The sequence below is a fragment of the Bubalus bubalis genome, chromosome 4 (genome assembly GCF_019923935.1).
Source record: "Bubalus bubalis isolate 160015118507 breed Murrah chromosome 4, NDDB_SH_1, whole genome shotgun sequence".
Lineage (NCBI taxonomy): Eukaryota > Metazoa > Chordata > Mammalia > Artiodactyla > Bovidae > Bubalus > Bubalus bubalis.
The window spans coordinates 160,789,639-160,806,163 of record NC_059160.1 but is presented as its reverse complement, the minus strand read 5'-3'; the positions used below and the strand labels follow the sequence as shown (position 1 = coordinate 160,806,163).

Sequence of the window (16,525 nt, the reverse complement as noted above, 5' to 3'; positions counted from 1 at the left end):
TCAAGAAAATCAGAGATACCAAAGGAACATTTGATGCAAAGATGGGCTTGATAAAGAACAGAAATGGTATGGACCTAACAGAAGCAGAAGATATTAAGAAGAGATGGTAAGAATACATAGAAGAACTGTACCAAAAAGATCTTCACGACCCAGATAATCACAATGGTGTGATCGCTGACCTAGAGCCAGACATCCTGGAATGTGAAGTCAAATGTGCCTTAGGAAGCATCACTATGAACAAAGCTAGTGGAGGTGATAGAATTCCAGTTGAGCTATTCCAAATCCTGAAAGATGATGCTGTGAAAGTGCTGCACTCAATATGCCAGCAAATTTGGAAAACTCAGCAGTGGCCACAGGACTGGAAAAGGTCATTTTCATTCCAATCCCAAAGAAAGGCAATGCCAAAGAATGCTCAAACTACCGCACAATTGCACTCATCTCACACGCTAGTAAAGTAATGCTCAAAATTCTCCAAGCCAGGCTTCACCAATATGTGAACCGTGAACTTCCTGATGTTCAAGCTGGTTTTAGAAAAAGCAGAGGAACGAGAGATTAAATTGCCAACATCCACTGGATCATGGAGAAAGCAAGAGAGTTCTAGAAAAACATCTATTTCTGCTTTATTGACTATGCCAAAGTCTTTGACTGTGTGGATCACAATAAACTGTGGAAAATTCTGAAAGAGATGGGAATATCAGACCACCTGATCTGCCTCTTGAGAAACCTGTATGCAGGTCAGGAAGCTACAGTTAGAACTGGACATAGAACAACAGACTGGTTCCAAATAGGAAAAGGAGTACATCAAGGCTGTATATTGTCACCCTGTTTATTTAACTTATATGCAGAGTACATCATGAGAAACGCTGGACTGGAAGAAACACAAGCTGGAATCAAGATTGCCGGGAGAAATATCAATAACCTCAGATATGCAGATGACACCACCCTTATGGCAGAAAGAAAAGAGGAACTCAAAAGCCTCTTGATGAAAGTGAAAGTGGAGAGTGAAAAAGTTGGCTTAAAGCTCAACATTCAGAAAACGAAGATTATGGCATCCTGTCCCATCACTTCATGGGAAATAGATGGGGAAACAGTGGAAACAGTGTCAGACTTTATTTTTGTGGGCTCCAAAATCACTACAGATGGTGACTGCAGCCATGAAATTAAAAGACGCTTACTCCTTGGAAGGAAAGTTATGACCAACCTAGGTAGCATATTCAAAAGCAGAGACATTACTTTGCCAACAAAGGTCCATCTAGTCAAGGCCATGGTTTTTCCTGTGGTTATGTATGGATGTGAGAGGTGGACTGTGAAGAAGGCTGAGTGCCGAAGAATTGATGCTTTTGAACTGTGGTGTTGGAGAAGACTCTTGAGAGTCCCTTGGACTGCAAGGAGATCCAACCAGTCCATTCTGAAGGAGATCAGCCCTGGGATTTCTTTGGAAGGAATGATGCTAAAGCTGAAACTCCAGTACTTTGGCCACCTCATGCAAAGAGTTGACTCATTGGAAAAGACTCTCATGCTGGGAGGGATTGGGGGCAGGAGGAGAAGGGGACGACAGAGGATGAGATGGCTGGATGGCATCACTGACTCGATGGATGTGAGTCTGAGTGAACTCCAGGAATTGGTGATGGACAGGGAGGCCTGGCGTGCTGCGATTCATGGGGTCACAAAGAGTCGGACACAACTGAGCGACTGATCTGATCTGATCTGATATTGATAAAAGATCAATATAGGGACTTTCCTGGTGGCCCAGTGCCTAAGACTCAGCACTCCCAATGCTAGGGACCAAGGTTGGATTCCTGGTGATGAATTAGACCTCACATGCTGAAACTAAAGACCCTGCATGCTGTAACTAAGATCCAGGGCAGCCAAATAAATATATAAATGAGTATTTTTTAAAAAGGTCAATATATAATATTCAGCTATATTTCTGTATACTTGCAATGGATAATCCGAAAATGGAGTTAAGGAAACAATTCCAGTTATAATAGCATCAAAAAGAGTAAAATATTTATTAATAAACTTAAGAATAGAAGCACAAAACTTAGATATTCTGAAAAGACAAAACATGAATGAGAGAAACCTCAAAAGACTCAAATAAGTTAAAAGACATATTCATGTTCTGATTCATGAAGATATAATAGTATTTAAATGGCATGACACCAAAAGTACCACTCTCCAAGTTGATCTACAGATTCAACATTGCTGCTGCTGCTAAGTCACTTCAGTCGTGTCCGACTTTGTGCGACCCCATAGATGGCAGCCCACTAGGCTTCCCCCATCCCTGGGATTCTCCAGGCAAGAACACTGGAGTGGGTTGCCATTTCCTTCTCCAATGCATGAAAGTGAAAAGTGAAAGTGAAGTCGCTCAGTCGTGTCTGACCCTCAGCGACCCCATGGACTGCAGCCTACCAGGCTCGTCCGTCCATGGGATTTTCCAGGCAAGAGCACTGGAGTGGGGTGCCATTGCCTTCTCTGGACAGATTCAACATTAAGCCAGTCAAAATTCTAGCTGGCTTCTTTGCAGAAATAGACCACCTGATCCTAAAATTCATATGAAAATTCAAGAGACTAAGAAGAACCAAACAATCTTGAAAAAGAACAAAGTTGGAACAAAATCACACTTCCTGATTTCAAAACTTACTACAAAGCTGCAGTAACCAAGACCGTGTGGTACCAGCATAAGGACAGACATATGGGTGAGCGGAAAAGAACTAAGGAATGAAGAAATAAATCCTGACGTTTAGGTCAGTTGATTTCAATAGAATTCAAAGACAATTCAACGGGAAAAAAAATAGCCTTTTGTTGAACAAACAGCGCTGGGACAATTTGTTATCCACATGCAAAAGAATGAAACTGGATTCCTTCCTCACTTTTTGTACAAAAATCAACTCAAAATGTAGAAACTAAAAGTATAAAACTCTTAGAACACGGGTGCAAATCTTCCTGACTTTCGATTAGACAATCGTTTGTTAGACATGACACCAAAAGCACAAGCCACAAAAGAAAACATTTGCAAACTGGACTTCATCAAACGTGAAAACTTTATGTCCTACAACGGACAGCATCAACAACGTGCAAAGACAAGACCCAGAATGGAAGTAAACACTTTCAGATCATACATGTGATAAAGGATTTGTATCTAAAGTATGTAAGAGCTCTCAAAGGAAAACAAAACAAAACAAAAATATATAAATAACTCTTACAAAGGGGCTTCCTTGGTGGCTCAATGGTAAAGAATTCACCTGTCAGCGCAAGAGATATGGGTTCTATATCCAGGAAGGTCCTACATGCCGCAGAGCAACTAAGTCCATGTACCACAACTGATGAGCCAGAACTCGGTGCACCGGAACTATTGAGCCAGCACTCTACAGCCCTCGAGTTGCCACTACTGCGCTCATGTGCCACAATTCCTGAAGCCCACACACCCTACAGCCCGTGCTCTGCAACAAGAGAGGCCCCTGTAACAAGCCCGCACACCACAGCCACAGAGTGGCCCCCCACTTGCCGCCATCAGAGAAAAGCCTGTGCAACAACCAAGACCCAGCACAGCCAAAAGTAAATTTTAAAACACCCAAAACTCTTACAAGTCAACAATAAAAAGACAATCCAATTGAAAAGTGGAAAAAGGATGTCACTATACATCTCTCTTTAAAAATACATACAAATTCTCAGAACTGCCATATGACCCAGCAATCCCACTGCTGGGCATACACCCCAAGGAAACCAGAACTGAAATAGACATATGTACCTCAATGTTCATTGCAGCACTATTTACAATAGCTAGGACATGAAAGCAACCTAGATGTCCACTGATAGATGAATGGATAAGGAAGCAATGGAATACTACTCAGCTACAAAAAGAAACACATCTGAGTCAGTTCTAATGAAGCAGATGAACCTGCAGCCTATTATACACAGTGAAGTAAGTCAGAAAAAGAAAGACAAATACTGTATATTAATGCATATTTATGGAATTTAGAAAGACAGTACCAACCATCTTACCTGCAGAGTAGCAAAGGAGACACAGATGTAAAGAACAGACTTTTGGACTCAGTGGGAGAAGGCGAGGGTGGGATGATTTGAGAGAATAGCACTGAAACATGTACATTACCATATGTAAAATAGATGACCAGGGCAAGTTCTATGCATGAAGCAGGGCACCCAAAGCCAGTGCTCTGGGACAACCCAGAGGGATGGGGTGGGGAGGGAGGCGGGGGTTCACGATGGCGGGGAAACACACGTATACGGATGGCTGGTACATGTGGATGTATCCTGAAAACCATCACAATATTGTAAAGTAATTATCCTCCAATTAAGATTAATTAATATATAAAATACATATATATATATAAACTGTCAATAAGTACATAAAAAGATGCTCAACATCATTAGCCATCAAGGAAATGCAAATCAAAATCAAAATGAGTTATACCTTTAAACCAGGTAATAACAAGTGTTTGGGAGAATAAAAAGAAGTTGGAATCCTCCACTGGTAGGAATTAAAATGGTCCAGCTGCTGTGAAGAACAGCTGAGCAGCTTCCCAAAAGGTTAAACAGAGAGTTACCATATAATTCAGCAATGCTACTCTACCAGGTGTGTACCCAACAGAATTGAAAGTATCTGTCCAAACAAAAGCGTCTACAAGAACATTTACAGTAGTGTTACAACAGCCCAAAAGTGGAAATAACCAAACGTCTATCAAAGATTAATAGGTTAAAAAAAGAGGGCCATAGAACTTTTCTGATGGTCCAGTGGCTAAGACTCTGTACTACCAAGGCAGGGGACCAGGGTTCGATCCTTGGTCAGGGAACTAGATCCTACATGCTGCAATTAAAGATCCCGTATGCCAACACTAAAGGATCCCACATGGTGCAACAAAAATCAAAGATCCCATGTGCTACAACCGAGACCTGGCACAGCCAAATAAATTTTTTAAGAAGATACATATATATACACACACATATATAGACCCATATACATACGAAAATGGAAACAGTAGCTGACTTTATTTTGCTGCTGCTGCTGCTAAGTCGCTTCAGTCGTGTCCGACTCTGTGCGACCCCACAGACGGCAGCCCACCAGGCTCCCCCATCCCTGGGATTCTCCAGGCAAGAACACTGGAGTGGGTTGCCATTTCCTTCTCCAATGCATGAAAGTGAAAAGTGAAAGTGAAGTCGCTCAGTCGTGTCTGACTCTTAGCGACCCCATGGACTGCAGCCTACCAGGCTCCTCCGTCCATGGATTTTCCAGGCAAGAGTACTGGAGTGGGTTGCCATTGCCTTCTCCGACTTTATTTTGGGGGGCTCCAAAATCACTGCAGATGGTGACTGCAGCCACAAAATTAAAAGATGCTTGCTCCTTGGAAGAAAAGCTATGACCAACCTAGACAGCATATCAATAAGCAGAGACATTACTTTGCCAACAAAGGTCCATCTAGTCAAAGCTATGGTTTTTCCAGCAGTCATGTATGGATGTGAGAGTTGGACTATAAAGAAAGCTGAGCACTGAAGAATTGATGCTTTTGAACTGTGGTGTTGGAGAAGACTCTTGAGAGCCCCCTTGGACTTTAAGGAGATCAAACCAGTCCATCCTAAAGGAAATCAGTCCAGAATATTCGTTGGAAGGACTCCTGCTGAAGCTGAAACTCCAATACTTTGGCCACCTGATGTGAAGAGCTGACTCATTTGAAAAGACCCTGATGCTGGGAAAGATTGAAGGCGGGAGGAGAAGGGGACGACAGAGAATAAGATGGTTGGATGGCATCACTGACTCAATGGACATCAGTTTGAGAAAACTCCAGGAGTTGGTGATGGACAGGGAAGCCTGGCGTGCTGCAGTCCATGGGGTCCCAAAAAGTCGGACACAACTGAGCAACTGAACTGAACTGAATATATATGGAAGAGGGCTATAGCCATACAACAAATACTATTCAACCATTAAAAAAATGAAATAGTGATACATGCTACAATAGGTATGAATCTTTAAAACATACACAAAGTCAAAGAAGCCAGTCACAAAGGACCGCATATTGACTGCATGATTCCATTTAAACAAAATGTCCAGAATAGACAAATCTAAGACAGAAAGTATATATTACCTTTTCTAATTAAATTATTTTTAAAAACAACCATGCTGTTCCTGTATTTATATGCTATGTCTTTCTAAATCCTAAAATAATTCTTCTAAAATAATTTTTAAAGCACTTGAAAGCACAAAAGCATGCTATGAATCAAAGAGAAAAGGCCTGGAATTTTGAAACAGCTAAGGAAGATGCATAAACCTGAAAGGCAGAAAACGAATTGTCTTTACTGAATGCTATCAAATGACCAAAATTCCTTTCAAGTTAAATTCAAGTCTTCCTTTGAACTGAAAATTATTATCAATTATTAAGCCTTAATTTGCAAAATATCTGTATATTTTATAAAGGCAATCATCAGTGTAAAGCTGAAACTTACTAGATTTACATCACAGTAAATAATTTTAAACTAAATAAAACACATAATTAATATATTTCTTGGAATACTAGAAATGGCATAACTTGGAGTCAGATATACAGTTTGAATTTTAGTCTGCTATTTATCATCTAGATGATCAACTATTTACTTGGTCTCTGCAAGCCTCAGTTTACCCTCCTGTTAAAATCAAGAATTATAATACCTACTTCAGTATGAAAAGAAACATTCCAACTACTTACTAAATGGGAAGGTGAGGAGAGAAGTAGTGTTTGATTTCACTCTTTTTTAAAAAACCTATCGTTACCGTTTGAATTTTTTTACAACTTGTACATAATTTAAAAACATAACCAAGATTCTAAAAATTTAAAAATCTACTTTAGGAGGTTCTTTTAGAGATATTTCATAAGACACTGACACATAGCAGACTCAATTAAATTTCCTCACTCCTTCCATTGCCTCTCTATTAATAACTTCTTGAATTCAGGTGAACAAAACTTGGAAGAAGAAAAGTTAAACATTTATTTTTCTGAAGGCTGTCGTTATCAAGAAGGAGATAAAGAAGTGCAATAAAACTAAGCTTTTAAAACACTTTCTTCAAACTATACCTAAGAATTTAATCTGAATTTTCATGTTTACTGATTCTAATCATTTTATTCTGATACTTTTTAAGGTTTTTGGTTGTTGTTGTTTTTGCAATATAAAATAACACTATCGAGTGAAAAGGAAACTTGATACCTTAATCCTTTGACCAACAAGACAAATTCAGGATTCAGTCCAGAGAACAGTTACCACTGAAAACACAATACAAATATAAATGACTATTAACTATCCAGCAAATAAGATAAAACATAAGCGCCACCTTTTTTTGTTTTGACGGTACACTCAATAGATGAAAGTAATTTAATTGATCTAGGTTGTCAGCTTATACTTCACAGAAAACTGTAAGAATTAAAACATTCTCTTCCATATGCTAATTAACAGATGAATAAAGTGAATGTCAGGAGGCAAAGTCGTTTTGCAGGTCAAAAAGGTACTATTTTAAAATCACCAACCTACACTGGAACCACTTAAGTTGGTAATGTGGCCTTTGATAGCTTGTCTTAAAAACTGAGTCATCAGACTTTTACAAGCATCTAACTGTACCTGTAGGAGTGTATTAAACTAGCATTTCTCATCAAGTTTGTGTAAGTACATAATTAAACCCTCATGTCTTTTAACCTTTACAAATTCTATTCTGGACTATTAGTACATTTATTACTGAGAAAGAATATCCTGGAGTATTATTGCAGTTCTATAGTGTTGTTTTTTAACTATTTCGAGAACATATCTCTGAAATGCGGAAAGAGTAAATTTCAGAAAGATACAACGATTCACATAACTATCTCAACATCACGCAGTGGTTGAATGGGACAAAATTTAAAACTTAAAGCAGTGAAAGCCAATAGACAAGGGAGTCCCCAGCTCCCAAGCCTTCTCCTTTCCATTTCTTGCAAGACACTTCAAAACTCCAACTCCCAAGACCAAAGTTCGTCTCAGTCCCAGCGGATAAAGACAAGATCTTAGCCCGACCTCCAAACGGTGCTTCTCCCCGCCACCCGAAGACAGGCGCAGGGGTGACAGGATGGCCGCCCCGCCCGAGAGCGCGCGGGCGGAAAGGAGGGACACCCATGACTCACCCACCCTGGGCCCACCGCCAGACCGCCCGCGCGGTCTTGGGACTAGACTCTTAGCGCCCCCAAGAGGCGGGTAAGCCTCTTCCACGGAGGCCCCCTCCCCAGTCAAAAGCCCTCCCCGGGAGAGGCCGGGGCTGCGCACAGACCTGAGGCTCCAGCTCTTCCCCGCAGGTCCCAGCCCCGTGCGGGAGCCCTCGCCCCGCCTCCCGACCTGCGAGCATGCGCACTCGGCCCGACCGCGACTGCGCGCCCCCGAGCGTCCCCGCCGGCTCACGCCGCCGCCGGGGAGGCCGGGCGAGGCCGCGGCGGAGGCGGAGGCCCGGCTCCCTGGGCGGTGCGCGCCCCCCGCCCTGCCATTCACCAGCGACATTGGCCCGTGGCACCCAAAGTCCGTCCTCCCCGTTAGGCGGCTAGCGCCGGAGGGGAGGGGATAGCCAGGAAGGCAGGAAGCTGTGGCTTAAAAGGGCAGCCCGCGCCGGGCCCTTCCTCCCTCCGTCCGTCTCCGGGCCTGTGAGAGCGCTTCTCCTCCGTGGCCTCCGTCCCGCCGCCATGTACCGGTGCCTGGGTGAAGCGCTGCTGCTGTCCCGCATCGGGCCCGCCGCCCTGGGTTCCGTGGCTGCCGACTCGGCCGTGCTGCTGGGCCGGGCCCGCGGGCAGGCTGCCGCAGCCGTCGCCGCCCCGCAGCCGGGGCTTGTGCCACCCGCTCGGCGACACTACAGCGAGGCGGCGGCCGACCGCGAGGACGACCCCAACTTCTTCAAGATGGTGGAGGGCTTCTTTGACCGCGGTGCCAGCATCGTGGAGGACAAGCTGGTGGAGGACCTCAAGACCCGGGAGACCGAGGAGCAGAAGCGGAACCGGGTGCGTGGCATCCTGCGGATCATCAAGCCCTGCAACCATGTGCTGAGCCTGTCCTTCCCCATCCGGCGCGACGACGGCTCCTGGGAAGTCATCGAGGGCTACCGGGCCCAGCACAGCCAGCACCGCACGCCCTGCAAGGGAGGTGAGCCCCTTGTGCCCTGCCCCGCCCCGCCTGGCCTCCAGCCTCGGGGGTTCACCGTTCAGCCCAGCCCGGGCTGGTACCGTCGCCCTCCCACGCTGTCCCCGTTCCCCCAGGTCCCGGCCTCAGCTGTGTCAGGCTCCGATGGATAGTGAATTTTCTGCTCCATCACCACCCCGTAGTTGGTCCTCCCCCCGCGAGCTTGTTGATGCTGTATGCAGAAGACACTACACTGCTCTTTTGATCCTAGCCACTGTGACACAGTGTGGGTCTTGACGAAGATCACTTGTAGAAAAGAAAATGACAGACACATCTGTCTGCCTCTGCAAGATTTTGTGATCTTCTATGACTCAAGCGAATGCAAAGCATGAAATAATTGTTCTCGGATTTTTTCACTCTTTCACAGTAGTGACAGATGATACAGGAACATACAGAATGAATCGAAATTACAGTTTTACTAACTAAATGAATTTATTAATTATAGTCGATCTTTTAAATTATTTTCCTACTGTGGCAGCTTTGTACACACACACAAAATGGTAATACATGAACAGTGTAACATCAGACAGACACCGAAGTAGATCTAAAGGGTGTAGACTGCAAGACAGCCTGCCAGCCAATGGAGTGAAGTAGCTGTGGGGGTGTGTACTGGTCCAGGCTAGCACCACGTTTGAGTTTGAGGGGGGGGGAAGTACTTGAAGAAAGGGGTTGAATCGGCTGGAACTTGATAGTCACCAGGTTTGTAGTCGTTTTTGAACGTCTGTACATTTGGCTTCTGCAGTCAGATTGCTTTTTTTGAGAAAAAAAAAAAAAAAAGGCTCCCCTCTCTTTTTTAGTCCTTAAAATCGCACAGTGCATTTTTAATCGTGCTTAACAGTAGCAAAACCACTTTTTTCTACTAAAAAATTGTGTAGAATAAAGAACCCGGGGAGGTAGAATCCAGCTGGAGGTTGCCTAATAAGCACAGAGGATGTTGGGCTGGACCCTTTGTCTCAGGAAATCAGGTCCAGTGTTCTGTTATACTGGCTGACTTCTAAGGATGATTTTTAGAAATCTCTCTAGGAGGAAAGTTTGCGCTCTGCTGGCATTCTTAGCCCAGGAACAAAGGTTGCTTCAGACTGCTTAATGATTTACTTTTACTTCTTGCTAAATTTGCATTGACCCCACCCACTTCTAGGACTTAACCTTTAGAGCTTAATTATCCTCTACCTCTCAGTTTCCTCTTTTAAAACCAACTTTTGAACTTCTTTGATCTCTGATTTCCCATTGCAGCCCCAATACTATATAAAACACACTCTGTCCATCTACATCGCCTGCCTTCTTGCTCTCCACTCCCTTATTCTCAAAACCAGCAATTCACATTCCGGCTCCCTAGAGAAGCAAAGATGTTAGAAGAGGCCAAGTTAGCAAATATTAAATTGTAGTTGTTTCTGAAGAGTGGACATCACGTTTATGTGCCTTGTTGACATTATTTTCCAGTTGCTTAAGAGATATGCAGCTAAACCAGTATGTTTGTTTTCCTGCAGGATCTGAGTTCATTTCTTTGAAGTTCCTTGTATTCTGTTCTTTTATGCCAGGTCCTCTCCTATGATGAGTCACAGCTCCACAAACTCACTGAAGCAACTGAAGTTTGCCCTAGTTTGTTAGTCCTCTTCATCTTGCCATAGTTTTTAATACCAAAATGTTAATAAATTGCATCAGCTGTAGAAAGCAGCATTATTGTAGCACTTGTTCCTACTAGGTTCTAGTAACTAGAATGTTAAGATACAATTCTCTGTTCTTTTTATCCTGTTTACAAGAAGGTTTGCTACTGAAAGCGCTGCTAAATCCCAGCATATAAACAGAAACTGAATTGCACCTAATAAGTAGTAGCAAGCATTGCAAGATAATATGAAAGAAAATCAGCGCGTATAAACTGATGAGTATGTTATCTTAAGGAATACAGAGGGAGTGGGATTGGAAAGGATTATGTAGCTATGAAGGCTCTTCAACATATTTTAGATTGCTTAAGATAATGAACAGGATACTAAATAGATGATCTACAAAACAGAGGTACTGTAGACCTCCATACTTTGCTTTCATGACACTCTGGAATCTTCCTACCCATTTATCATCCCCATCTTATTGCAGAGAATGTATATTACAAGAAGGACTTACTTTCAGTGGGTTTTTCTTTTTCCCTTCTAATTAAATACTACAAGGAAGTTATTAACTATTTTTAGAAATACAACATGTATTAGGTGATTGAGACTTTTTAAATGCTTTGGATTAGCCGTGTGAATTTACCCTCCTAAGCACACTTCTCTCCCCATCTTCACTCAACTGCCTTCTCACCCAGCTTGTTTGAGTTGGGGAGGACCCTTGTCTGTGCTTCATCATCGTTCTCTCCAATCCTCAGCTTTCTAATCTTTCTTCAAGAGCAGCCTTACACCTGAGTTTTCCAACATAAAATTCTTAAGGTTGAAACAAAACAACAATCTAATTTATAATCTCTGTAAGGGAAACAGGTGGTTTTAAGAACTGAGGGTGGCTAATGTGTACTTTATACCAAGTAAATATTTAATAACACATACGTTTTTGTGCTTCTCTTTTCCCACATACCATATTTAAAGGAAGCCAGTAGGTTTGCATCTGTTAAGGATTTGCAAAAGAGTGTGCTTCATGCTCTGACGAAAAGTTTCAAGAGAGGCCTTAGATATTTTCAGCAAAGATTAATCTTGTGGAATTTGCTTTGAGAAGACTCTTTCAAATGTGCAGAAAACATTATCAGTGATTATTCCTATTAACATTCTCAGAATAAACCCTCTGGTTTTATTGGCTGTGGTTCTACCTGAGATTAATGTACCTTTTTAGAAGAAAGATTATTTAACTCATTGGAGAGAAGTAGAGAGATGGACGCTAGCAGTTCACTGATGAGAGAGTCAATTTACTTTCTCTTCTCTCCAGTCCTCCCATCCCCCACTCCCTTTTAGTCCTCAGACTAAAAATGTTGAGTCCAAATTCCTGTGACTGGTTTTTCCTCTCAGAACTTTCTAAAATTATCATTTAAATAAAGCTGATGTAATTCTGATACATTGTCTTATTTAGCTGCAAATGTCAGCACCCAAAAAAAGTGTATATTAACCCATTGACTTATTTTTTAAGAACCAAAATGCAAAAAAGAAACAGTAGGAGGTAGATGGTCTTTGTTGTTGTCTTTGGGCAGCTGAATGTAGGGGGTGGGGCAGGGAAGCCCGATAAGGGTTGGAGTTAATACAGTATTGAAGCTCCCCTTCAGCCTTTGGCATCTAATTTTGTGGTAAATAGTAGTACTTTGGGGAAAACTGTAGAAAGTACTGATACTGTTTCAAAATGAGACTTCCTCTGCTTTCACTGAAAAAAAATGTTTCAGATTTATTTCTCTTATGCTGAATTGACAACGGTCAAAACATAGGTCAATTGGAATAAATTCACACTGTGTAGTATTTTTAGAGTGAGTATGTATCTCTACATTTAACTCAATCTGAAAGTTCATTTAGAGCACAGGTAGCTTATATGTCTTCTACCCTCTAGCCCTTAGCCCTGTGGTAGTAGCCCTGTTGTTCTTTTTAATATTGTTCAGTTAAATATGAATTGGTGTTGCTGTTATAACAGTCTTTTTATTTCATGGAGCCCGATGCTTTCCCCCAAAATACTAGGGAATGAAAAGCCATGATAATGGAGGAGACCTATACAAGAGACCTGATTGTCCTTCAGTCTTCCTGTCGCTTTGTGTGAATTCCTCTAGCTAGTTTGCTTTGGCAGTAAAAACCCCATATGCCGAAAGACAAACACTATTCATTATGCAAAGGACACGTTGCAGGAATTGGGGTGTCAAAAATTTGAGGACAAACATCAATAGTATGTATCAAACTCCAGTAAAACTCATGTTTAAATTGCTAAGTGTAGAGAATTACTTAGACTTTATAACTTATATAGTGGGAAGAAATTGGCTTTAGCGCTGTTGGTGATAATTTAGATTGCTTAATAAAATTGTTTCATATCCAGTTATGTTAAAGATAACTGAGGGCTTTGCCAGGAACCAATAAAGACTAAAATATCAACTTCTGGATGTTGAAAACTCCTAGGCTATATAGTCTCTGACACGAGACTCTTTTTTTTTTTTTTCTGATTATTTTGCATAATAATTAGGTTGTTACAAATAATGAAGGGAAAAACCTTTAATAGCACTTTAATGAAGCATGTTGATTCATAAATGGGCCCATAACCGCTCCACCCAACAAATCCCTGTTAAAATACAAATGTTCTAATAATTTGTGAACATTTGTGAAAAATTGTGAGTAATTTTTGTGAATATTTGTGAAAGTTATAAAATGAAGCAGCTGTATTCCCAGTCCTTTCTTACAAGATAACCGTGAACAGTCTTAAGACCACAACTATTGTCTAAAACTGACCTAGCTATCCAGATGAATCAATGTTTTCGCTTTTCCAGAGGCAGAAATTAATGCAGATTGAAGTACACACTATCGAGACTGAAGTGTTAATGTATGAAACACTACTAATAAAGGCAGGAAAGTTTTTCTCAAGGCCAAGAAGACAGTCTGAGAGAGGGCTGCTCAGAATATTTCTGATTACCTTTCAACAGGCAGCTGTACCTGGGAGAGCCTGCCTTCACAAAGGTCAACTGGCAAAACAAGGGAATAGATAACGTTTGTTGAGTCCTACACCGTTCATTTTGCTAAGAGCGGTTCATACATCACTGCTTTGATTCCTCAGAACAACCTCATGAATGCACTGTTGACCAGATTTTCTGATGCAGATACTAAGGTTCAAGAATGAGGTCTTCTTTGGGGGGGTTACACAGCATTAAGTAGTAGGGTTCAGTTCAGGTTCTAGCCATATGATTCCAGCACCCACCTTCTTAGTCTTTACTGTCTGGATTTATTCATGTAAAAAGTTAAAAATCAAATCATGTAGGAGTTAATCAAAATTTATTACTAGTCAGTGCAATAATTTTTAAAATGGCTTTCTTCTGGGTGTCTCTTCCTATAAACTAAGCAAACTTGATCATGAATCACTATTATTTCTCTTGACTGTTCCTGGCGAAAGTCTCTCAGACCTTCTACTGTTTCTGAATTGCTTCTTGGCTAGTTGAAAATGTGAAAGATGACACAACTAAAAATTATAAAGATTGACTTTCCTTTCCTAAAAAGCGTTAGCCGTTCAGTCGTGTCCGACTGTGCAATCCCATGGACAGTAGTCCACCAGGCTCCTCTGTCCATGGAATTCTCCAGGCAAGAATTCTGGAGTGGTTAGCCATTCCCTTCTCCAGGGGATCTTCCCAACCCAGGGATGGAACCCTGGTCTCCTGCATTGCAGGCGGATTTTAGTGACACAGTTGAAAGCACTCTGAATAATATGTTGCTGCAGTAGGAGTTCAAGGAAGATGCCGGAGAAAGACCGTCTAGAGGTAGGTAAAGCTGGATAGGACTTAGATTGGGAAAAGGTCATTTCGCATAAAGAGATGTCAAAGAGGAGGCGACGATAGCGCTAGCAGGAGGCAGGACTGTGTTGGGATCATGAAGGCAGACTGTGTTTGTAAATAGTGAAAAGTAAGGTTTTATAGTGTAAATAAATATTCATTTGATTACTAATACAGAGCTTCTAAAACCCGTGTAATTTCCTGAGTGATAGGGGTTCTGAGCGTGCCCGTTGTTTTAATATTTGGCCTTTGATTCTAGTTGCTAACACAGAGCCCCTGAAATCCTTGTAATTTCCAGAGTTATGGGGGATGGCAGGAGCATCCTATACAGAGGTCCTAAAGCCCTTGGAATTTCCTGGGTGAATAAGAGCACCTTTTGTTCTGATGATCCAATTCTTGGCTCCTTGATGGCTTCAGGATTCCCCTACAGGTAGGGTGCATGGAATGGAGAGTCAGAGATGACTCGGTTTTCTCCTCTGCGACACTGGTAAAAAAACTGGTATTGGGGAAAGAAGTGTTATGAGAAAAGAGGATTGGACTTTGAAAATCAAGGAAATCTGGTGTAAAATGATCCTTAAGAAAAAGCACAGGCATATATTTTTCTCAACTTTATCCTTGCAAAGTATAGTTCCTGTGGTACCTGTCCGTACCTTGTCTCCAATATCCCAATAATTCTTCTCTTCCTCTCTTAAGATCCCTCTCAGATATCTCCTAGACTTGTAAATAATAGATATGAAACTAGATACCTGAAAGTTTGAGCCTTTACCTCTTTGAACCTTTTTATAACAAATCGTTGTCTTTTACTAAATGTTACCTACTGTATATTCACAAGTCTTACTAGCATCATTCCCAAGACCTATTTGGTATGAAGGTGTGACTAAGTTTAGTATTATTATCAGAGTAAGGAACCAATAAAACAAAAATTAACAGAATCTTCCCTCCCCCCTCTAATGCATATTCTTTCCTCCATCCATTCGGCAGTAAGTTAAATATTTAAGCACAAAACAGAGCTATATGTTCTATAGATATGTATATACATAAATGCAGGGAAGTGACTTGGAAGGATACATATACATTTAAGTTGCTAAGAATATTCACCCCTAAAGAATGAGGTCGTAAGTGGTAATCAGGAGACATCTGCTTTTCCTTATTTGAATTTTGATGAAAACAGGCATATATGTTATGTAATTTTGAAATTTTAATGGAAAGAAATACATTTTCCATTCCATTTTCTCTGCATCTGCTAAACATTCACTTCCAGAAGGCTAAGATTTATCTCTCCAAAGTGCTTAAAATAAAAATTTTGATAATAGGTTTAAATGGTGAAGTGTTCCCTGCCTTCTTACATGGATACTTTCAAAAGCAGTCCTTAGCTCCTGAACTAAATACTCCTTCCTGAGGCTGAAGGAATTTTTGTGAGACTTTGAGTCTTTTCTATGACCTTTACTTGCTGGTGGGTAGGTACTGGTTTCTCACTGCTTCTTTGCCTTCTCTCCTCATTTTAAATTAAGTTATGTTCTTTCATTGTGAATTAGGGGATTATATTATTGAGAAAATAGGATCTAGTGAGTAAATGCCAAGTGTAGTAGTGCATGAACTTTAATAAGAGTTGTAAGTCCTCTTTCCCTGTATGGGTTTCTACGCTTGTGGTTTCTATGCCAGGGCTTCCCTGGTGCCTCAGAGCTTAAAGCGTCTGCCTGTAATGCGGGAGACCTGGGTTCAATCCCTGGGTCAGGAAGATCCCCTGGAGAAGGAAATGGCAACCCACTCCAGTATTCTTGCCTGGAGAATCCCATGGACGGAGGAGCCTGGTGGGCTACAGTCCATAGGGTCACAAAGAGTCGGACACAACTGAGCGACTTCACTTCACTTCATGCTTGTGGCAGAACTCTTGGCTATTGAGTATAGTTTCTGAAAAGACACAGTACAGGT

The 16,525-nt window shown here is 41.6% G+C and overlaps 2 protein-coding genes across 5 annotated transcripts in view; one reads left to right on the top strand and one right to left on the bottom strand.

Annotated features, from left to right (window-relative positions):
* The window catches only part of SHLD2 (shieldin complex subunit 2), a 110,852-nt gene extending 102,449 nt beyond the window's left edge, over positions 1-8,403 (bottom strand). For 2 of the 4 annotated variants that reach the window (XM_006066618.4, XM_006066620.4), the window contains exons 1-2: positions 8,279-8,391; positions 7,195-7,250 (exon numbers count right to left, since the gene is read on the bottom strand). The gene's annotated coding sequence lies outside the window, so the exon portion shown is untranslated. Of the gene's footprint in view, positions 1-7,194; positions 7,251-8,278 lie in introns of all 4 variants that reach the window. The other 2 variants (XM_006066621.4, XM_006066619.4) reach the window with 2 other exon arrangements.
* A 111-nt stretch (positions 8,404-8,514) lies between these two features.
* The window catches only part of GLUD1 (glutamate dehydrogenase 1), a 38,698-nt gene continuing 30,687 nt past the window's right edge, over positions 8,515-16,525 (top strand). Inside the window, exon 1 of the mRNA XM_006066617.4 lies at positions 8,515-9,135. Within this exon, the coding sequence (XP_006066679.1) occupies positions 8,682-9,135 (454 nt within the window). The 5' untranslated portion in view covers positions 8,515-8,681. The remainder of the gene's footprint in view (positions 9,136-16,525) is intronic.